The 23,466-nt window shown below is 40.7% G+C and overlaps 1 protein-coding gene across 2 annotated transcripts in view; it reads left to right on the top strand.

The window, feature by feature from the left end:
- The window catches only part of fam102aa (family with sequence similarity 102 member Aa), a 28,126-nt gene extending 7,564 nt beyond the window's left edge, over positions 1-20,562 (top strand). The window contains exons 3-12 of one of the 2 annotated variants that reach the window (XM_047592111.1): positions 7,381-7,501; positions 8,413-8,442; positions 11,805-11,921; positions 12,710-12,756; positions 13,854-14,005; positions 14,831-14,941; positions 16,081-16,276; positions 16,370-16,491; positions 17,289-17,358; positions 17,518-20,562. In XM_047592111.1, the coding sequence (XP_047448067.1) occupies positions 7,381-7,501; positions 8,413-8,442; positions 11,805-11,921; positions 12,710-12,756; positions 13,854-14,005; positions 14,831-14,941; positions 16,081-16,276; positions 16,370-16,491; positions 17,289-17,358; positions 17,518-17,563 (1,012 nt within the window). In that variant the 3' untranslated portion in view covers positions 17,564-20,562. Of the gene's footprint in view, positions 1-7,380; positions 7,502-8,412; positions 8,443-11,804; positions 11,922-12,709; positions 12,757-13,853; positions 14,006-14,830; positions 14,942-16,080; positions 16,492-17,288; positions 17,359-17,517 lie in introns of both variants that reach the window. The other variant, XM_047592110.1, reaches the window with a different exon arrangement.
- The last annotated feature ends 2,904 nt before the right edge of the window (positions 20,563-23,466 follow it).

Genomic DNA, 23,466 nt, shown 5'->3' with positions numbered 1-23,466 from the left:
AACAAATAACGAGGCAGGAGAAGAAGAAGAAGAAGAATAAGTCCATAGAGGAGCGAGTGTGGTGCGAGCTGCAGAGTTGGAAGTGGATTAGGATGAAACAGCTGTTTCCTGTTTTCATCTCACTTTTCCATCCGTTAGCGCTTTGGTGGGATATGAGGGAGGCGTGTTTGTGTCTATGTGCTCCTGCTATCAGCTCAGGTAATCAAGACCAGCTTCCTCTGCTGTGATGTAAGTTAACTTTACCACCATGAGCTGAGTCCATAAGTTCCCATTGTTCCGTCACATGTTGAGTTTAGTGCTGATAGCTGACGTTTGCTGCTATAATCTCATAATGAATAACTTCAGGCTGAAGCGTTGGACTTTTCTATCACAGTTCCCATCGTTGGTGTTTATTCATGAAGTTATATGATTGTTTATTGGCTTGGTTAAATTCTTTTACGTTACATAAACCGGTAATTCTGTGTTACGGACGCAAAGGTCACTTCACGGTTTCTTTATCAGTTTGTTTGTACGGCACATTTTTCATGTTGTCCAACAAAACACGTTACACAAAGCGAAGGGTGGAGTTTGTGTTGAAGTCTCAAAGGTTTGACATTAAAGTGAAAATCACGTGTTCACAATGTTTTCTACTGGTTGAGAGAGGAATTAATGCAGTAGATTGACTAAGGATGGACTATTTTACTGTCATGATGAGTAAATATTAATAATCAGTGAAACAGGTTTGCATGTCCTCATGTTAGTGGATGTGGAAATATTGGGACATTTACAGCTCAGAGATAAAAAAAATAAATAAATGTTGGATGAAATGAAGAAACAGACAATTACGCTTCCATTTACTTTAACATATTTATTCATATTTTAACTGTTGTGTCTGTGATATAACAGCGTGAGCAGCTACCGTAATAACTGTAGTCTGCGCGCAACATTTATTTTCTCATTCATAAAAAGGTGAATTTAGGGACATTTTCAGGGACAGCTGTAGCCGGGGGACAGGTCGTCAAAATGGGGACTTTTCTTTTTTCTTTTTTCTGCCTCTTGTGTGTTTGGAAGCGCTACATTAATAACGGTCTGGTCTGAAACACTGTCTCATGGTGCAGAGTTCCCAACATTGTGTAATCAAATGCACCGGTTTGTTGGTGTATTAGAAATTCATATCATAAGAGAAAAGATACTGGTATTCTGGATGAACCTTTATACCACCGGCTCTAATCATACGCCGCCTGTAAGAATCCTAACACGAACACGCTGTTTGAACTAGATTTTCTTATTTAAATCGATCTTCACGTAAAAGATTCAGCATCAGTTCATTCTGACGCGTCCTGTCTGAGGCTGGTTTGGACGAGTCCTCCTGTGACAATCGGTAAAAACAATCACAAAACCTCCAACTGTGAGTCTGACGGCGGCTCAAAGGCGAACCGGACGTAGACCGTTTGATTCCGGACGTCTCTGGGATACGTAGCCTCTTTCATGGAACGGTGACGGTCGACTTTCGTGACTTTCTGTCGTCCCGACGTCACCGTGCTCTCTGCAGGATCTGTCTGCTTCCTCAGCGCTCTGCTGTCGGCCTGTTTATCTGAGCCCCCGTCCCGACCCGTCCCGACCCGTCTGTCCCGGCCTGTCCCGGCCTGTCCCGTCCTGTCCTGTCCTGTCCTGTCCTGTCCTGTCCTGTCCTGTCCTGTCCTGTCCTGTCCTGTCCTGTCCTGTCCCGTCCCGCTCGCTCGCTGTTTGTGTTTCTTGTGCCGCCGCGCAGTCAGGATGAGAGATAAGGATCCCACACGGTCGCACCGCCGACATGTCGAGTCATCACATGCTGGGCTCCGGCGGGCGGGCAACCAACTCGCATCATTAACACCAGGCATCTGAGGCCGAGCTGCAGGGAGTTATCACAGCTCCAACCATTCAGGGGAGGTTTGTCGCTGCTTCTCTGCAGAGAATTACTGGACGGCGTTTTAATAACCTGTTGTCTTGCACATTTCTGGCAGTCGGGGGGGAAAAGAAGGTCAGAACAAAACCTGACTCCAGTTCCTGTAACTTTAGCTTTACTTTCATTATTCAGGGGTTTCCAAGCAGCACTAGAGTACGAGTCCCAGGAATCTCTCAGGCTGAGTCACAACGTGAAACGAGCTCTAAAGCAAAACTGTTTATTGCACTCGACCCTTATTTAACGCAGTTGTACTCAGATGAAATATGACTGCTGCCTCTTAAATTAATCAGTCTGTAGTCAAAGTCCAGAGACAGTAAAACTATAAACATTCGTCATGTGGAGGAAAAAAGCAAACAATTTATTAGGTTCTCAGACTCTTTTCTGGGTCATGCCCCACTTTAAAAAAAGGGAGATTTTTCAACGAAACATTTGCTGAACTAACGTTATTAGAAAAACCACAAATAACAGCAGCTGTGCATCACTTGAGTCTAAAGTAGAGAAAATAATGAAGCACAGTTTAAGTGAAGCACAGATTGAAGCGTTTTTCAGGTGAGGAAGTGGATCTTTTCCTGCAGTGAGACCGTTTTCCACTGCACATCTTTTCCAAACCGGGTGACAAGTTTGACGCTGCCGCTCTTAAATCTTAAATCTTGAATCATGATCTGTGTTTTTTTGCTGAGAAGCTCAGAGATGAGATGTGGTAAAAGTTTCATCACGAGTGGATCGAACGGTTCAGGCAGGACGTCCGTCGCTGGGAAAACGCTGCATCCGGGTCATTGTCACAGAAGAAGACACATTAAAATGAACATTTCCTGCCGTGCGTCAGTGATTTAATACGTTTTATTCTCGTTTCCTGCTGTTGCATCTCTTACACATCTGTCTCTTAATTTACTTGCTCCTTCCTTCTCTCACGCTTATGTTTTTCTGCAGCTTCCTGGTCTGTCCTGGATGTTAAAGTTAGATGCATGTTTGGTTTCACTTCTCATCAGCTTGACCTCCTAAGCCTTGGTTTTTAATTTGCGTGTAATTATTGACCGTGTTGGAGTTTGAAGCCTGTTCTTCTCGGTAAATAGGAAGTGATGACGCGACTCTTTATCCTGGAACTGGGACGCTCTAGTTCTGCTGAGCTGTGCGCTATGATGAAAGATTTACGTCAGAAATGAACCTTTCTGTTCGTGTCTGATGAGTCCGGATTCTTTGCACAACATTAAAAAGTCTTGGCTCCTTATTTAAGTTGGGGAGAGGTTATCAGACATTGGACAACCCTCTGGAGTCCCACCATGTTAAGAAATCCTTCAACACTAAAGCGCTGATATCTGAACTTTGAGCTAAATATTTGAAGACACCACCAGGTTGTTCTGGAGTCTCTCCGTTGGGAACTGATCCTGCTCCTGGAAAGATTTTTTATTTTAGCTACAGCGTCGGCTCCGCTCTGCAAGAGGCTGCACAGATCTGCAGCTTTAGATCAGAACAGGAATTAAAAACCACGGGATGGTTGATTGAAATTGAGTCACCGGACGAAGCTGAATGATTGGTGACGAATATCAGGGTGTAATAACTGGTCATTGATGTCTCAAGCTTTTAAAAGGCTTTTTAGACCTTTGGTGTTTGGTGTTACCCCAAAATATACCAAGATATTATTATTATCATTATTATTATCACCAGTGTGAACAGGAAACAGGAGCCGTTAATTAAAGTCGCCAACTGGATCTTCAGCCAGTTTCTATTGATCACAGGTTCTCACAGAAGTTTCTTTTCCATTTAACAGAAAATTCATTGATTAATTCCTGCAAATAAGTAAATGAATCATCAGTTTTCTCATGTGGAATTAGGACATCTGGATGTTTTCTGTCACAGGGTGGTGTTTGTGTTTTAACTGTAGAGATCAGTCATTGAAGAAGAAGCCAACTCTGCCTTTTTCTTAAGGTTATTTGTCCGTGACTTCGAGCACAATAGCTTCTAATAAACCTGAAGCTTTAGCCTCAGACGTTTGTGTTCGTTTACAGAAAAGCTCTGAGTTAGTTAGAACCTTTACGGCCGAATGTCCCAGAGTAAAAACAACAAAAAAAAAAATCAAAGGTTGCAGGAGAGATCGGAGACAAACTGCTTAGAAAAACATGCGAAAGAGAGAGTGTTGTTGTGAGCGCCTCCTCCTCCTCCTCCTCCTCCTGCAACGAGCTGCTGGCAGAGCGTCGGTGGAGTGGAGTGCGAGGTTTCCATGGAGCCTGAACAAAGCCATCTGGCCTGAGGAATGTGGTTTTGGGAGCGCTCCACCTTACACGCTGGACGACCAAAAGGGTTCGCGATAAGAGCCGAGAGGCAGCGGCTGTTTCTCCAGTTTCTGCTCTTCTTGGAAGACGGTTTGTTTCCAGGCACCGACGGATTAACACGTATCCCCCCCGGAGCAAAGACGTCTTCACCTCTATTCAGAAACATGGAGCGTAGCAGACGATAGCGTCGTAGCTCCACAAAAACAAAAAGAAACTAGTGAATGTGTTCAAATAAAACAGTCCTGCTTCTAATCTTCATAAAGGCCTGGACATCAGGATTCACTAGCGTCCCTAATAAACTGGCAGGGGGGGGAGTGTGAATGAGATGGAGGGGGAGGGAAGCGTGAGGAGGAGCAGCTGCTGGAGTCGGACGTAAACACTCATTAACATAAAGGAGGTTGATCTTAAACTGAAAGTTAAATGGAAATGAACGAGTTTTATCCACTAATTATGTTAATGAAAAGTCAGAAAGTTTAGATTCAAGCTTCAGGCTGATGTTGAAATAGTAAAATCTAAATATCGGGGTATATATACATTTATGTTTCTGGGATGTTGATCAGTGGCTCCTACGTTTACACTCGTCAATGATGGCGATCAGAGATGAACCGTTTCCATGGAGACCAATTAAAATCAAGTCCAAAACATCCAATCACAGGCCAGGAGGAGTTTACTGGAGGCAGAGGAGGAGATGAGGATGGAAACAAAAAGAGGAAGAAGGAGAAGTGGATGAGGAGATGAAGAGGAAGGAGAAGAGGAGGCTGGAAGAGGAGGAGGAAAAGAAGCAGAGGATCAAATGGAGAAATGGGAAAACCAGAAAAAGGGGAAAAGATGAATAGAAAGGAGCAGAAGAAGAGTGGGAAAATAAGAGGAGAAGGAGGAAAGGATGAGAAGAAGAAAATAAGAAAAAGATGAATAGAAAGAAGAAGAGGACAAGGAAATGAAGAGAAGTACATGGAATCAGAGAAGATAGAAGGAAAACAAGGGACAGAGGGAGAATAGGAAAAGAAAAATAAGGAAAACAAGGAGTCGATCATGTTTTCCTACAGATGTTTCTGTTTAAACTCCAACTCCTTCAGGATGAAACATTTTCTACAAAGTCCACTTCTTTCTTTCTTTCTTTCTTTCTTTCTTTCTTTCTTTCTTTCTTTCTTTCTTTCTGTCTTTCTGTCTTTCTGTCTTTCTTTCTGTCTTTCTGTCTTTCTTTCTTTCTTTTTCTTTAGTTTTTTTGGATATATCATGACCTGAATGTCTCCTCAGATAATTTACTTTTCTAATCAACAAACTCTGAGCTGCAGCCGTCGCCCAAAAATACACAACAGATGCTCTGAAATAGAACAAAAGTGTCACTGGCTGCAGAAAATCACATTTCAGTGGGAATCTTGTTTTGGTGACACGGTGTCATGAGTTCTACATTAGGACAGAAATCTTAAACGTCCTCCTCCTGTCGCTGCAGCTGTAACGTCTCAGGAATTTGCCGATTGATCGCTGCTCGTATCTGTGTTTGTTGTCTGACCCGGTTGTTAATCAGGACGCATGGACACTGGACCGTCTGACACAGCAGAGTCTTTCCACAGAAGCCTGTTGACCATTGTTTCCTTGGAAAGGGTTTCCTCGTCGGCTCCATGCTTGGTTAAGTCTTTCCATCGGAGGCTGTGAGGGTCAGGCCTCTGGAGAACCTGCCAAGTTCTTGAAACGAGGAGCTCTGATCGGTGTCAGAAGCCATGGGAGTCAGCTTTTTTGGAAAAAACTTGCTCACGGCTTGTTTTCTCGGCCCTGATGAGCCTGGGCCTCGGTGGACCAGCTGATCATGAGGCTGTGAGACGACGGTGACGTAACTGCAGAGAAATGTGTTGTTTTGAGCTCCGGTGATGTTCTGGTCCGAGCTGAAGTAAAGTTTGGGAAGGGAAGTGTGTTTTAATCCGAGGCAGAGTCTTGGTGAGTGGGAATGCGTGTTTGCCAGGAAGGTCTGGCCTCACAAACGTGGGTCAAACTGGCGCTGGTGACAGGAAGGAGGGTTATCCCAAGGAAGCCAGAGGAAAAACAAGTTTTCAGGAATGGAGAGATGGATTCTTTTTTATCTGGAAATGACAGGAGTGGGTTCATCATCACGATGCTTGTACACACCTATGATCAGGGAACAAACATGTCATCTGATACAGTTTTAATGTCTTAACCCTTTCATGCATAGTGGTCACAGCTGTTTTTTTGGTATATGTGTGGGTTTTATTGTTGTGAGTGCATGTTAACCAACGCAATGCACGCCTGTGCATCACTCTATAAACTTCCACCGATTGGTCCCGATCTAAGAATTAATATAATTGTTACAGTCTCTGGATGTTTGTTTTATTCCAGGAGAAATTTGTAATTAATCATGTGAGTGGACAGTTTTGCAACTTCATGGGAAAAAAATTCAATTGCGTCATTGTTTATTTGGATAAAGAGGAAAAACAACACACTTAAAAAGTTTTCTGAGAACATGTTTTCAGGCCCATTCACAGCTTGAGACACTTTGGAGCCTCTGATTGATAATGTGGAGCGAGAGCACGATTCATAAGAAAAAAGGGGCGTCTTGAATCAGCCAATCAGAAAATACTTCTCGTTGCCAGGTGAAATGGCTGCGTGGTCATCAAGCCTGCCATAAATGCTGTCGTTGTCCTTTATTAGAGTAATATACTAATAAATTATCTTCAGACTTCACCCTCGTCCTGCTCAGAAAAGGAAACTAAACTCTAACTCCAAGCTCATTGTCTCTCATTCTGATTCCTCCCTTCATTACAATCATGAGTGACTGTTCTTTGTGAACAGCTTCAATTTCTGGGGTCATGCAAACCTGTTTTACTACTAGTGTGGAATTATTCTACAATATTTATATTATATCATGATAATAAAACAGTTCATTAAGTAAATCCACTGCAGAAACTCTTCTCTCAGCCAGTAGAAACGGTTTTAAACATCTGATCCACCCACATATGTTCCTTTTTAAACCTCTGCTCAGAACTGAAGAAGATTCTCAAATGAAACGTCTTAAATGCTTTTTTGGATAAAACTCTGACCTGAGAACCGTCACAGACGTGGTCATTTCTTCGTGGTTCACCTAGAAATCGAGTCTTTATAACCTGATGAACCTGGAAGCGTGAGAAGGTTTGATCAGACGTTAATGTGCGGTTTCTGTTTTGTTTGTTGCAGGCAGGAGGTTCAGGAGAACTGTGTCCGCTGGAGGAAGAGGTTCACCTTTGTGTGCAAAATGAGCGCCAACCCTCACACTGGAGTCCTGGACCAGTCTGTCTGCAGGGTGTCCGTCAGGAAGGTACGACTGGACTGTCCCCGTCCTCCTCCCCCCTTTAGGACAGAAACTGAAACAGATGAGATTAAAGGCAAACAGACTCCTGTGAAGACGAATCAATATTGGCCTTTAATTCACAGGTGTTTCACCACAGTGTGTTTGCGAAGGGAAGTCGTGCCCTGAGAACAATATTAATTCCCCTTTTCAAATGTAAAGATCCATGTAGGGGAAGATTGTTGCAGCCAGACCACAAGTTTAGTTCATTTAAACTCCAGATTTGTTATGTTTTGTAAAACTCTTCCAGCCTTCCATCATCCTCTCATTAAGGATTTATGTGAGCTGTGATTGATTGAAAGTTAAATTTTCTTAAAGATAAATATACAATAGGGCCAAAATATCTTCAGTTAATCGGCTTATTATAACCAAGAATTTAGAGTTTGACGTTAAAATGACAGAAAACACAGAATAAGTCACGTCAAAGCCCAATGTAGCTTCTACAAATGTCTTATTTTGTTCCTCCAACACTCTAAAACCACAAATTATTAAATTTAGTGTCATGAAATGCAAAGAAAGGCATCAGATTCTTAACATTTAAGAACTGGGAACCCTTAAATATTTGGTATTTTTCCTTTAAAAACACCTAAAATCCTTACGTGCCTGGACGTGGAAGGCTCAGTTTGATTCAGTTATTGGTATTTACATCAACATCAACATCCAAACCAAATTAACCCAAAGAGAAGCTTTGGATTCAAGATCATATGTCGAGGATATTTCACATTTTTCCCATGTGAATGTTGGCTGTGCTGCATCGGAGCCACGAGTGTGGTCTCGTCCTGTAATTTCATCTGTCTCGCTGCAGCCCTGTAATTGGAGGAGCCTTGTAATATAAATGTTGGATCACAGGGTTAATGACTGTCGTCCTGTTTTCCCTGCAGGAACTCAAAGGAGGAAAAGCATTCACGAAGGTAAGAGCCTCGCCTCTCCGAGCTCCCGTCGGCCTCTGTAAACCTCAACGCTGCATCATGTAAATATTAGCATTTCTCGCATCGGTTTACCGTCAGCCGGGCACAGGAATAAATCAGAAACCCGTCTGCAGCGTTCGCGTCTGCCTGGAATCTGCACAACATCCTGATGGCACCTCTCCTAGCGGTAACGGGAACACCTCCGGACTCATGAGTCACGTCTCGTGAATGAAACTGGAGGTCGTAACCCGTCGTTAAGTCCTGTCGCTTCGTTGCTGCTGGACAGGAACCGTTTCCTCTGTTTTCTGCTCCGTTCTCCTTTTAGATTTCCTTGGGTTAAATATACCTCGCTTCCCTCCTTAGAAGTTGGCTTCCTTAAATACACACCTATGAAAACAGAAGCTCTGTTTTAAAATAAATAAATAATTATTATTCTTTCTCGAAGGGAAACCTGGAGAAAGAAGAATGGAAACCGTTTTCTCAGGAGATCTGCAGTTGTTAGTTTAAAACAACACAAATAGGACAAAGGTAGTTTCCTCCTGGTTTGATTTTGAAGATAAAGGTCGTGCAGACAGCGTCTTGAACAGAGTTTGAGAAATTCCTGACCTACTACTCTAAACAGATTTCCAAATGGGTCGCACATTCTCAGACGGTCACAACTTGGCCAGAACCACAAGAATAATGATGCCTTTCAAACTCGTGAGTTTATATTTAAGACACAGAGTGAATTTCTTGACTGTCAGGTGGTCTGAGGTTAAAAATACCATATAAGAGCAGTCGTGGAGATGAAAATGATAAATCATGGGGCCTGTTTAACCGTTACAAGAAGCCTTTGCTCTGATATCTAGTCATTTTGAAACGATGATGGCATAAATAAATAAATAAAACCTCCCCGATGGGATCACACTTACGTTTTTGATGCTCAGTGTTGCGTCTGTGCCTGTTGCCATATTGGAAGTGCCGGACTGGAGGTAACTCCTGAATAATTAAAAAATTGCCAGTCGTGTTGCAGATAGAAATGTCCAAAAGATGTCAAGTAGAAATAGAAGATTGTGTTTAGGGGTTTGAATCACGTTACAAGTTGTTACGGCGTTGCTGTTTTTAAAGATAGACGAATGCTGAGGAGTGGTTTCGAAGCTCAGTGTTGTGTCTGTGGTAGTCGCCATTTTGGAAGTGCCCAACTCCTTAAATCCTGAATAATTAAATAATGACCAGTAGTGTTTCGAAAAGAGATGTCCAACAAGATGTCTGGTAGGAAGAGAAGTTTGAGTTTAGGGGGTTTGAAACATGTTAGAGCTTGATACTACTGTATTTAAAGATGGACGAATCCTGAGGAGTGGTTTTGAAGCTCAGTGTGGTGTCTGTGGTAGCCGCCATTTTGAAAGTACCCATCTCAATTTAACTCCCAGCTAATTCAGAAATGGAGCGTCTATGTAGCATCTAGGCTGCCTGTCAGTCGGTCTATAGGGGAATTGACTCACTTCTAGAACCAGCATCTAGTGGACGTTGGAGGAACTGCATTTTCTTTTTAGCATGTATTATTAATGTGCATCTTTTCTGATCACGTTTTAAAATCACTCTGCATTTTTCTTGGTATTTGTCATATATATTCTTCAGTACCTATTTCACACATTTTGACTTTTTACAGCAGGCGAAGGCAGAATAACGTTAATGATTAATCTGTTTTGCATCCCAGCGAGCCATGACGAGGAACAAGCATGCACAAGTGGAATGCAGCCTTCATTTATCAATGTGCCCTTTGCCTGTTGGGACATGTTAAAATGCCTCCTCTGAAATAGTGTCAATACTCGCCGGACAGATCCCCGTCAACACTCGCTTTGAGGGAATCTGATATTTGCATTTTCATTTCAGTTATAAGCAGCTGTGTGTGAACAACCCTTCACGTCAGCGAACTATGTCAGGAATCTCTGAACACGAGTGTTTCTGTTTCTCTCTGCAGACGTGTCGACAAACCAGCAGGAGGTTTTTTTTATCTGGTTTTAAAAATGCAAACAAACGTCCTGACAAGAAATTTGACTGGGAGGTCAGCAATGTGTCTGACAAGCTTCTAGTTATGTGTGAACACTGATAAATCAGTAATAAAGCACTGGAAGGAGCTAGCGGAGTGAGTTCACCAGGGAAAATACCAAAGAAAAAGGAAACTTAGAAGACCAACGAACCAATATTAGCTAATCTGTTCCAAGGGCTAAACCTGAAAGGTCTGCGTCCATGACTTTGGTTCCTACCACCGGCTGAAAGCGACTTGGAGCGTCTTTTCCCTTTCAAATATTTGTATTGGGAAGCCAAAGGCACGTTCAATACAGATATAACAAACTGTGCGTAATAAGGCAACAAGATAAGAACTAACATCACAGGGCGATCAAACAAAGTGTGAGACAACAGACAGAACTTAAAAAGACAAAATAATCATAATAAAATGCAATAAGACAGCAAGCGATATTGTGCATTCGAGAGATGTTTTGGAGTTTCTGAGTCACCAAATAAAATTTTAACAGTCGTCTTGTGTCATTAGTCATAAGTCGTCTTGTGTGCAGTTATCACAGATAAGTGACAGATCTGCTCAGTTTCAGCTTTGAATAATTTAAGCTGAGAGTGATTTTGATTTAACTATATTAAATGAAATCTTGCATTAAGAGTGAACTGGTAAACAAACTGTAACCAGACCCCAAAGTCTCCAGCCCCAACTCCTCCTCCGACTTATTTTAATTGTCTCTGTAGATGTTATTTTCTTTTCAAAGAGAATTCAGAGCCATAAACCAGCAATCACCCATCGGGCATAACATTATGACCACCTTCCCCATGTTGTTTAGGCCTTCTCAGGGTTTTCCTATGGTGTCTGCTAACAGGTTGTTATTGGTGGGCGGGCGGGCGGGGGTCTGGTCTGGTTTGGTCTGGTCTGGTCTGGTCTGGTCTGGTCTGGTCTGGTCTGGTCTGGTCTGGGTGGGGGCTACATGTCTAAATAACATTCACATGGATGGATTCCAGGTCCAAACGTTTCCCAGCAGCAGAGCTTTAAATGGATGGTTGATGTGATTCACTCCTCCTGTCAGTGGTCATAATGTTGTGGCTGGTCGGTGTACGTCGCTCTGACTCCGCCCCCTCTGTACCTCCGGTTCGTCCACTGAAGCGTCTTTAAAAAGTCCACGTTTCCCTCCCTCTCTGGTTTGAAGCGTGTTAATTTTAACGAGCGGTTCCTTCAAACTGATGTTAACGATGTGAAATTGCGCCCGGGCGGTAAATGATGGGTGTCTCTCTTTCCTAAACATGTGCCAGAAATAAAGAGCAGTGAAACCCTCCATTAAGTCAGTCTAGAATTAACTCCTGCCTCGTTCCTCCTCCTCCAGCTGGGCTTCGCGGACCTGAACATGGCGGAGTTTGCGGGTTCTGGCTCCACCGTGCGCTGCTGTTTGCTGGAGGGATACGACACCAAGAACACACGGCAGGACAACTCCATACTCAAGGCAAACACATGGACTTTCATTTCTTTCTCAGAAGAGTCATTTTTCGTAGCTGTTAGAGCCTCCAGGTTTCATTTAGCTTAGGTTTCAGTGGTGGGTTTTGATCTGGAGTCTCTCTGTTGAGAACCAGTTTTACGCCACGACACCGATTTTTGGAACAAGCTGCAGATTCTTGGTCTAATCCAGCACAAAACTGCCTCCTCACACATGTGGATGATCCGAAAACCAATTAAATGAATGAAGTATGTGACATTAGAACAATCAAAATAACCAGAATTCGTCCTCCGTTCGTGGCGTCTCCTGGTTTGACTGGGAAATGTAAAAGTCATTTGCTAATTAATCGATTAGTTGATTGAACTGAACTCAAAATCATCTGCAGATTAGTTTTGACTCCATGTTATTTTTTTAGTGTCTGTTTCTTTTTGTGAATTTTTTATTACAGCAAAACAAAATGGAAAATGATTTAATAACTAATATTAACATAATAACATTATATTTAGATATTTATTTATTTATTCAGTTGTTTTTTTCTGTTTTTTATTCTGGCTGAATTTTTCCTCCACAGCCACGAACCTTCAGAGCTTTTATAATAACCTCCATGAGGATTTGATTTATTCATTAATGACACATTTTACATCAATGTAAAATAATGCAAAATCAATTATCTCTCACCATTAAACTCCCACAATCATTCTACATTTTTATTTTTATTTTATTTTGTTTGATTTTATTATGTGTGAAATGTTTAAAATGTGATGAGTCCTAACTCTGTCATGTTTTGCGTCTCACAGGTGATCATCGGGATGACCCTCCTGTCTGGAGATCCATGCTTTAAAACGTGAGTACAACTCAAATTAGAAATGTTTTTATTCCCTTTTAGAGCCTTTAACCCTCTGTGGTTCCTCTGGGTGGTTTATCAGAGCTCTGCACACGCGTTGTATTTGGGAAAATGCTGCACGATTAAAGTCATTATAGGATTCAACCAACAAAAAAAATCAGATGAACCTTGAATCTTCTTCAAAGTGCAGACTCGCATGACGAGTGATACAAGTCTTTACAAGAGTTACAGCTCATTCACAAAACACCTTTCAATGGAAACACGTACAAAGTGCAACTGTATTTTATCTAAATTTCATTGAATTTCAATGGAAGTGCAGCTAATCATTATAGGATTCAACCAATAAGAAACTCATGAACCCAACAACTTCTGATTTTGTGACAACTTTGATTCCACAAGAACAAAACCACTCAGAGAGATTCTGAGTTTAGTGACAGAAACTTCAGAGTCTTGGCTTTAAAAGAGACCAAGACCATGAATGAGTTCACGAAATGTTCATTAAACAGCGTTCAGTTACTTTGAGTGTGTCCTAAATCATTATCATACATTATTATTATTTTGCAGATATTCAGATAATACAGAGTTTCATGTATTAATTTGTTTTATTTCAAACATGTGCAACAGTAAAAGTGTTTGAGGGGGAACATATACATACATACATATATAAAACATGTCTAATCAACCAAAGATTTTGCAGCCCCCCCTGCAGTACCTGCACAGATCCCTAGGGGGCGTCGACCCCCTGTTAAAGACATATGCACTAAATACTAAATAGGCTGTTTGTTTGTTTTTTTTATTGCTTTTTGCCAAAAGGCTGAAATAATAAGAAGTTAATCTTTTGTTAATGTTAAAGCCACATCACATCGTAGATTTGACTCGTTGCATCAGATTTATTGTGGATTTTAACCCTTTACCTTGTTGTTTCCTACTCATTTAAATCTTCGTCCTCTTGTTGCCAGAGTGACTCAGTTCTGCCTCTGCCAGTAAAATAAATCCTATCTGAGCTTGCCAAGCTAAGCAGAGCTGCACCTTTTCTGCTCATTTCATCTGGTCCAGACTGATAAGCAGTTTTTACTCTCCCCCCCACTCTCTTGCAGGGCTCCCAGCACCGCAAAGTCCATCTCCATCCCGGGACAGGAGCACACCCTGCAGCTGGACTGTAAGGGGGAGGGGACGGCCGAGCCCGGGCTGGCGGGAGGGGTTTCTCTGGGCCGAGCCCCGAAGCCTCGACCTTCCATCATCAACTCGGGTACGAGACGCGTCAGGGCAGAAAGATTAGTGCAGGAAAAAAACACAGAAAGAAGGAAAAAGGAACAAACCGGGTGAATTTAAAGCGTCGTGGACGGTTCTTTGAAGGGACGGAAACAGAAACAGTCCACTCACTTGCCAGTTTATTAGGAACCCCTGAAAGGCAGTTAGGCAGTGAGACAAATAACGTTTAGTTCCTCCTCTGCGTAGATCCCAAAAACACATAAATATACATGTGCACTCACTGGCCACTTCATTAGGTACACTAGTGAATGCATTTTAATTCAACCGTCCTGCACCTAAGTTTTAGTTTAAAACAACCGGGAGATTTAAGTGTGTTTCCGTTGTGGAGCTGTGGTTTGTAGCACTGTTGGGTTGTGTTGTGTTGTGTTGCACTGACGCTTTTTCACTCCAAACTAAACATCAGAGCAGCAGACGACTTTAAAGCACGACTGTTGCATTAGATTTGTGTTCACTAGTGTATTTAATGTTTTGGGAAGTGAGTGTGAATGAGTGTATATAAGCGATTGTCCAACAGCTCCCCCTGCTGGCCATTAAAAAGACCTGCTGTCTTTGTGATTAATGACAATGAGAGACAAAAGTATTCAGATATTTTATTTGATTAATAATGGAACCACAGCAGCGACGGCGAAGTCTTCACTGTGTTAATTGTTGTACAATTTGTGTGTTTTATTATTATTATTTTCCTACAAACTACACTGAAAGTGAATAACAGGAGCTGGAACCTAAAGGTTAGATTCTGTCCAGAGATGGTGCAGAAGTTTTGTAATAAGTACATATGAACCGGTTTCCTTTCTTCCTCCAGGTCTCCTTGAAGAATCCGATACGAATCAGAACCAGTCCGGTCCTGCAGATTCCTTCCAGTCCGGTCACTCTCGTAACTCCAGCTACGCCAGCCAGCACAGCAAAATCTCAGGTACGAGACTCACCGGCAGCAGCCTCGCGTCCTTTTTTTATAATCCAGGGTTATATATTCCAAGTTTACTGCAAGTTTTATTGTTGCCGTTATTGAGTTGGCTGCGTCCTGTGTTTTGGACTGAGCTGCTGCTGCTGTTATACTGGAAGACAGACAAACTTCCCTCTCTGCAGATGTTGGTGGAAAATAAAAAAATATGAGTAAAAATAAAACAATAAAAAAAGTAAAAGTCTATTAAAATAAAATATAAGTTAAAAAATCTAGCAAGATAAAATAAAAGTAAAACATTTTGCAAAATAAAAATAAAACTTAAGTAAAAATCTAGCAAAATAAAATATAGGTAAAAACTAAAATCTAGTAAAACTTAAATAAGTAAAAATCCAGAAAAATAAAATAAAAATAAAATGTAAGTAAAAATCTAGGAAAATAAAATAAAAGTAAAAAATGTAGCGAAGTAAAATAATTAAGTAAATAAATTTAGCAAAATAAAATAAAACAAAACATAGAAAATGAAATAAAATGCAGGTAAAAATCTAGTAAAATAAAAGTCAAAAAATTAGCAAAGTAAAAATAAAAGAAGTAAAGTAAAAATAATCTAGTAAAATAAAGTAAAAGTGAAATAAGTAATAATCCAGCAAAATAAAATAAAAATAAAATATAAGTAAAAAATCTAGCAAATGAAATAAATTGTAAGTAAAAATCTAGCAAAGAAAAATAATTAAGTAAATAAATTTAGCAAAATAAAATAAAACAAAACAGAAAATAAAAATAAAGTATAAGTCAAAATCTAGTAAAAGTAGTAATTTAAAACCAAATCACATCAAATCACAAGTAAAATAATTAAGTTAATAAATTTAGCAAAATAAAATAAAACAAAATATAGAAAATAAAATATAAGTAAAAATCTAGTAAAATAAAAGTAAAAAAAAAATAGCAAAGTAAAAAATCTAGCAAATGAAATAAAATGTAAGTCAAAATCTAGTAAAAGTAGTAATTTAAAACCAAATCACATCTTCGTGTCTTTCCATAGTTAAGCATCAGTTCTTAAGAAAATAAGGGAGTGTCTCATTGATCTTCTACCAGGTGATTGTAGCGAGTTTCTAAATTAAAACCATCCTGTCATATTCGCTCTGGTTCAGGCTACAGCACCGAGCACTCCTGCTCCTCCAGCCTGTCCGACCTCACTCATCGCAGGAACACCTCGACAGGAAGCAGCACCTCTGGAGGCCTGGCCTTCACCACCGACACCCCCCCAGAGGCCGAGAAGGACGCTGGACGTCCAGAAAGACCCCCTCGACCCCCGCGGCCTGTGCTGCCCCCCAACAGACTGTCCAGGTGCAGACACCAGAGTCCAGACTTCCATCAGGCGTCGAGCTTCATTTCTGCCTCGAGCTTCACTTTCTTCTTCTTCCGTTCTCTGTATTTCAGGAGGAAGCAGGACTCGGTGGAGAGTCACCCGACCTGGGTAAACGACACTCGCATAGATGCTGACGACATTGTGGAGAAAATCGTCCAAAGCCAGAACTTTGCGGATGTTAACAACACTGAAGGTAAATGAGGACAAAGGCTGGAAGCCGTAAACCATAAAACACAAAGAGGTGATTGCTTTACAGCTTCACTGCTGGCGCCAAACCAAGGCTTTACTGACAAAACTGGACTTTGCTTCAAACATGTGGACCCGTACGTCCCTTGGTATGGGATTTGGTTCCTATGGCAACAGGCCGAGCAGGTAGCAGGTTTCCCATTGTCAGGACAGTCAGCAGATCCTGGATGCACCTCTAGCTCTACGTAAACCCACAACCACCTTAACTGGACAATTGTTGGTCCTGGGATCCATGTTGATCCAGTCTCTTTAGGCAACGTTGCCTATTCTGGGTTTACCTCCAACAACAACACGTTTTTCAGAGTAGAACCACTGCTTCTTTGGACCAGTGGAGGTGGTTCGGACATCTACAGTGATTATACACCTCAACCATCACGGGAAACCGTGTTAGGAACTAGCTAAAGAAATGTTTGCACACTGATACCAACTCTTTCTGTGGTTAAAGAAAGTCCACGTCTGTAGAATGAGACAAATAAAACATCTTATCTCGGAAGTAAAGGTCGGTCACAGCTTCAGCTAATCTGACATCGTACAGAGAGGAAAGCACAAATGTTTGAACTTGATACCAGGATCTGTGGGTTTCAGTGAACGGGAACAGGAACTCATAACTAGCATGTTTGCTAACATACAAGCTACCTGCTAGCAAAAAGCCTTTAGTGTCTCCACCACGTGTGTCCTCGGCTCCGGCTAAAATCTGAACGTTGACTCCATCCTGACTCACTTCCTGTGTTTGTGTCTTTTCAGACAGTAACTTGCACCTGTTCGTCAGCAGAGATGGAACCACAGCGCTCAGCGGCATCAGGCTGGGAAACAGGTCAGATTCCTCCTCTTCCTCTTTAATTACACTGTCTGCAGATTTACAGGAATTTAAAAGTTCTCATTAATCAAGGATGAAGAAACTTTGAGCATCAGTTTCTATGAGAAGAGTGACTCTTCGTTGAAAATGAATAATCTTTGTGGTCTGTGTTTGCAGGATGACTGCAGGCGTCTACGAGCCTGTGGTGATAGAGAGCCATTAAAGCAGCAGCAGAAGAAGAAGAAGAAGAAGAAGAAGAAGATGAGGAGGAGGAAGAAGAAGAGGCGGCGCGTTGTTGACCTCTACTGGTTTTTCCCAGGAGCTTCAGCTGGTCTGAAGCCGTGCGAGGAAAAACCCTCCGTCGGTTTGCACTTTATGTGAAGTTTGTGGCAGTTCTTCACTCCGTTGAGATGTTTCTGTGACTCAGCGCGACAAACGCTTTTTGTTTTTGTTGTTTTTTTGTTTTTTTTAAGAGGTCACCTGTTTAACTGACAAAGCACCGGAATCATCCAGGTGTCCCCAGAGATGTTCATGCTTTACCACTGACGTTGGTCCGGTAAAAAAACCCACTAGCATTAGCATTAGCTTTAGCTTTATATGCTAGAAGATGATGCTAATGATGTGGTGTCTTTTGGCTCTAGGCTACATCCGAAAGAATATAGCAGATTTTAGCAAGAGGAAAAGTCTCCTTTCTTGTCTTAAACCTCAAGAAAAGTTAGATTTTTACATTTGTGAACAGATCCTCCATTTCCTGTACTGTCGTGTGTGACGCTAGCAAGTGTTAGCGTCGCCCCTCCAATCTGTCAGTTCTTTATTGTCTATGCTAATCAAACTAGCATTCGAAAAATACAGTCCACATGATCTGACTGGTTCTTCTATCGACAGTCTGTAAAATTTAAAGTTTATTCGTTCGCAATTTTTCCAGATTATTAGCATTAGCTTCATTTCCTAGAAGATGAGGCTAATGGTATGGCATCTCTGGGCTATAGGCTACTTCCCATGAATATAGCGGATTTTAGCGAGAGGAGAGAAAGCTACACCCTCAGTTTTTTACACTTCCTCCACTTTCTGTACTTTATTCCGCTACGATCACTAGCATCATCCCTCCGATTAATCAGTTCTTTATTGTCTATGCTAATCAAACTAGCGCCCTTTTTTACACTTGTGAACAAATCCTCCATTTTCCGTACTTTATTTTGAGCCATCGCTACCATGTGACGCTAGCAAGAGTTAGCATCATTCCTATCACTACTTTATTGTCTACGCTAATCAAACTAGCATTTAAAAAATACAATCCACATAATCTGACTGGTTCTATCTACAGTCTGCAAAATCTTTTTTTCTTTTATAATCTTTTTAGATTTAAAAAGCAGATTTGTTTCCTCTGTGTTTCTTTTAATTTAATAACCGTGTCTCAGGGGACGCACGGATGATGAACGGCTTTTATTTCTACGGACTGACCCAAGTTTTTCCTCTTATGTGGCCTCAACAAGTTCCTCTTGTAGTACTTACCTGTGTCTGTGTCTGGCTTTTATTTTGAAATTCATCCGAAGCGTCTCTGCACAGTTTTGTCAAGATAAATGTGATCAGGCTCAAATCCAAAACTGGACAAAACCTTCGATCTCGTGCAGTTTCACGCCGTTAAGTTTACGGCGGGTGAATGTGACCAGGAGTTTAAAACCACTGAGTTTCTTCCCTCCTGTTGATCGGGGGGGAGGAGGTGGAGCAGTCGAACCACTCTGTGCCTGAAAACGTTCTCTTAAATGACCCGAAAGCACCAAGAAGAGCTGAGAGGAGCGTGCTCATGATGGCGAGGAGAGAAATGTTGCTTCCTCTTTTGTTTTATCATTAGTTTTTTTTTTTGCCTCAGCTCTGTTTTAACTCAAGGCTTCGCTGCATGTTCAGTCACAGAGCTTCAGGATTCATTAGTGGGAATCACATTTACTTCTCCTCTCTCCTCGCTGGAGTCGGATAAAAGTAAAAACACTAACTGGCTCTGTGGTACAAGCTCTTCTGGTTTTCATCTCGACTGGAGGAGGCAAACCCTTGGCGCCCCCTGGTGGGGCATCGTCGGGTTTCTTCTGCACCGGTCTGGGCCCTGTCGGCAAATACAAGGATGTTTACTTACTAGAAAATGGTGATGGTGGAAAAAACCAGCCGGCTGGTTTCAGTCTTTTTTTTTTTTTTTTTTTAAATCACGTTTTCTCACCAACAGTCTTAAAATCTTATTTTTCTCTTTGTAATAATCATAACATCACAAAAACCCCGTCACAATTTATGCAAAATCTGATTATCTATAGGTGCGTTATGCTCACTGGCCAGTTCATTAGGTACGCCAGTGGAAGCAGTCGTGCATAATATCTTTGTGCATTCGTTTATTTATTTATTTCACGTCTGTGGACGGTGGGAGTCCATCCAGGAGAACAGGGAGAGAACCCACCAGACACCAGGAGAACACACTCCACCCACAAAGCTTCTGGTATTTAGGAGCTGTTCCTATTATTCTGGCACTTCCAGCCAGTTTAATCCTGCAGCACAAACTCCATTTTCCAAAATGAATCCTCCTCCTTTTTAACGTTTTTTTTAATTTTTTTTCAGCTAAAGTTTCTGCTTCATCATTTTTAGATAATTAACAGATTAGTTGCAAAAAAATGTCCAGAATTGACTTTTTTTTTCTCCTCACATTCAAAGATTTGCTGCTTCTCTGTTGTATTTACTTTATATTTTTTACTGTGCTCTTAAAGCAAAACCTTAATGAAAAAATAGAAATACTGAAACTTTACAAGAAGAAAATAAGATTTTAAAACTTTTAATCAACATTTTAAAAAATGTTTTTGTCATACACTACATACCACGTCTTTATTAATCACACCAGTCTTTTTGGGGGATGAACCACTGAGAGTATAATCTGAATCTGGGGCCTTTTTCTGTCCTTTCACAGCATTTATTTATATATTTTTGGTTCTTTTTTTTTTTTTTTAAATCAGGAGGTAGATTATAAGCTATGCACAACACCACTCACCTCCCCGAGCTTTTATTTTTTATTTTTCTTTCCCTCTTAGTAAATCTAACAAATTATTTCTATTGTAACAGAGCTAGTATATCATCTAAATTTATAGAGAGTTGGAGCCGTTTGTCCAATCAACACGTAGTATGATTTATTTTTGTTGTTGTTTTTTTTGGTTTTGGCCAAAACGACAAATAAAAAAAAAACTAATCTGAGTTTGTCTCTGTGTGTTTTTTTTATTTATTTATTTTTTATTATGAGTTGTATCAAATCTGTAACATTTCTGATACAAAACTGAGATTATGTTCTATGATTTGATTTTGTCGTCACTTCAGCCAAAACATTATGACCATTACACTCTAGTGGGTTGGGCCTGGTCTGTAGTGATCTAAGGAGGGAGGAGAATCAGAGACATGGACCAAGGATCAGTGAGAAGGAGGAGGAGAGGAAATGAGAGAGAAGAGGAGAATGAGGAAAAGGGAAGGACGAGGAGGATCAACCGTGATCCAAGAAAGGAGAAGAACTAGAGAGAGTGGCCTGGAGCGAGGAGGAGGAGGAGGAGTTGGATTTACCAGGTCAGATATGATGTTTAACTTCTTTAACACATTTCAACCTTTTAAAACGTCTGAAGTTCAGTTTCAGTTTTTCAGTTGTTTGTGTGATGCTGTAGCTCCACCAGCAGGGGGCGCTCTCCTCAACTTTATCTCCTGGTTCATTTAAAAGCCGTAGGAACGTCTCATAGACGTGTTCGTGCAGCAGGTGGAGGTGTTGTCGTTTTTTTTTTTTTTTGGCATCACCTTTTTTATCTCAGGTCTCATTAGTTTTTATCTGGAGCTAAATAAATATACAAATCAGACATGAATAATTAAACCGTAAAATATTTGGTTCTGTTTGTTTTTGTTCATGAAATAATTTAGTTTACTATTGAAATGACTTTTTGTTTGTTTGATTCTAAACCAGAGTTTAATTCGAGATTTTAAAAGTTTAATTTTAACTGTAGAAAAATGTTGATTGGCCCCGACTCTGGTTCTTCTGTTCTTCTTCTTCCTCCTCTTCCTCCTACTTCTTTTTCTTCCTCCTCTTCTTCTTCATCATCATCCTCCTCCAGTTCTTCTTCATCCTCCTCCTCTATCTTTTCCTTGTCTTCTTGCTTTTCCACTTCCTGCGGTTTCCTCCTCCTTCACCTCCTCCTCTTCTTCATCTTTCTGACCCAGTTCAGTCCAGACGTCACATTTTTTGCTCCTTTTAGTCAAATTTTCGAATCCTTCCACACAAACATTTTCTGTCTCATATACGTCCACCAGTTAGTCATAATGTTATGGCTGATTGGTGAACATTGCTGTGGCTGCTCGCTGGTGCTATTATATTATATTATATTATATTATATTATATTATATTATATTATATTATATTATATTTAGGAGTGTAACGATTCATTCACTACATCGATGAATCGATTTATTTTCCTACGATCCAACTACATCGATCTGTGCTCGGCAACTTGGCCTTCCGGACGACATACATCGATCTAATATCGATTTAAAAAGTAATTAATCGATTGTATTGATACTAGGAAATAAGGCATTGGATTAAACACGTCAGAGGATCCGCTTTGAGTATTTACTTGAGAAACACTGTAAAACTGGACAAACAAAATTTACGAATTAGTTTCATCAATGACAAAATTAACGTATATGCTAATGCTCCGCCTCGTCCCACCAGAGACGCACAGTGACCTGAGCAAAAGAAAAAACAACTCGATGAAATGTCGGGGAATAAAATGTGCAGCGTCAGTCACCATCATCATGTGATGTCAACAGACCAGCGGGTACTGAGAATGTCAGCGCTCAAAAGAGGAGATAATAAACAGAAACCGACTTCTGGGCCATAATAACCTCGATCTTTATTGATAAACCGAGCGCCGTCTGTAAAAGTCACTGTAACCGGTAGATTAAAAACCCCAAAGAGTAGATACTGAGCGCTTATCTGTTGGCGGTCTGCCTCTACTAAATGACATGACTGTAGAGGAAACACTGAGTCGGCATTTATTTCAGTCATACTGGTTTGACCTTTGGCTAAAAGGTTACTGAATCGTTTCGGATCGTATCGTTCTAAATGAACTAAAATCGTCCTTGAATCGTATCGGGAATCGAATCGTTGTTGAAACGAATTGTTACACCCCTAATTATATTATATTATATTATATTATATTATATTATATTATATTATATTATATTATATCGAAACCAGTGCTGATGCTGTGATTAAGCACTGAAACCAGAACTGTGATGCTGAACAGTTTGTTAAGCAGACGCAGTGTGGGAGTCGTTATTTATTTTCCCGTGTTAGCAGAAACACACCGATGTTTGCAGAGATCTTGTCTTGTTGTTGGACGGTCCTGATGCACGACGTGAAACCAGTAGCTGTCACTTTCTTTGTGCCCTGATGCGAAGCTTGTGGTTGACACCTTAAAATGAGGAAGAGTCGTGAGCACGTTTTATTGCCTCCATCTTGACAGCTCTGGTGGATGTGGCATTAAAGTATGGAAAATACTTCACAGTTTCTGATTAGTCAAGCGTCCCACTTGTTAACAGTGCCAATTATCAGAAACTGACATCTGCAGTGACGGTTTCCTCGAACTGAGAAGCAAAATGAAGAAATTTGCAAGAAAAACATCAACAAGCAGTTAACAAGTCTAAAAAAAAACACATAGTACTGGGCTTCCTCTTTCCTTAACGTTTCCACAAATGTTGAAGTTTCTGAAATAAATTAAATTTATCTAAAGGCTTTAAATGGGCTCATCTGCTTCTCTTTCATTTTAAACCTCCACAATAAAACTTCTTTAAACTTCCTGGGACATAAAACATAATTTATGAACATTTATAAGGACGTTTAAGAGTTACATAAATAAATGAAATAAATGAAAATCAACAGCTCTCTCGGTTATTGCAAACTAATCCCAAATACCAGAGCCTTCATGAAGAGTGTACCTAATGGACTGGCAAGCTCTTTTTACTTGTTCACATTTACGTACTAAAAGATATACATGTGACAATGGAGACAATAAACCTCCTTGTATCCTACCAGTAGAAGTGTAATTAATATGTTTTAGCAATTGT

The sequence above is a fragment of the Mugil cephalus genome, chromosome 8 (genome assembly GCF_022458985.1).
Source record: "Mugil cephalus isolate CIBA_MC_2020 chromosome 8, CIBA_Mcephalus_1.1, whole genome shotgun sequence".
Taxonomy (NCBI): Eukaryota; Metazoa; Chordata; class Actinopteri; order Mugiliformes; family Mugilidae; genus Mugil; species Mugil cephalus.
The sequence above is the reverse complement of the archived record's forward strand: the minus strand, read 5'-3'. Positions and strand labels throughout refer to the sequence as shown.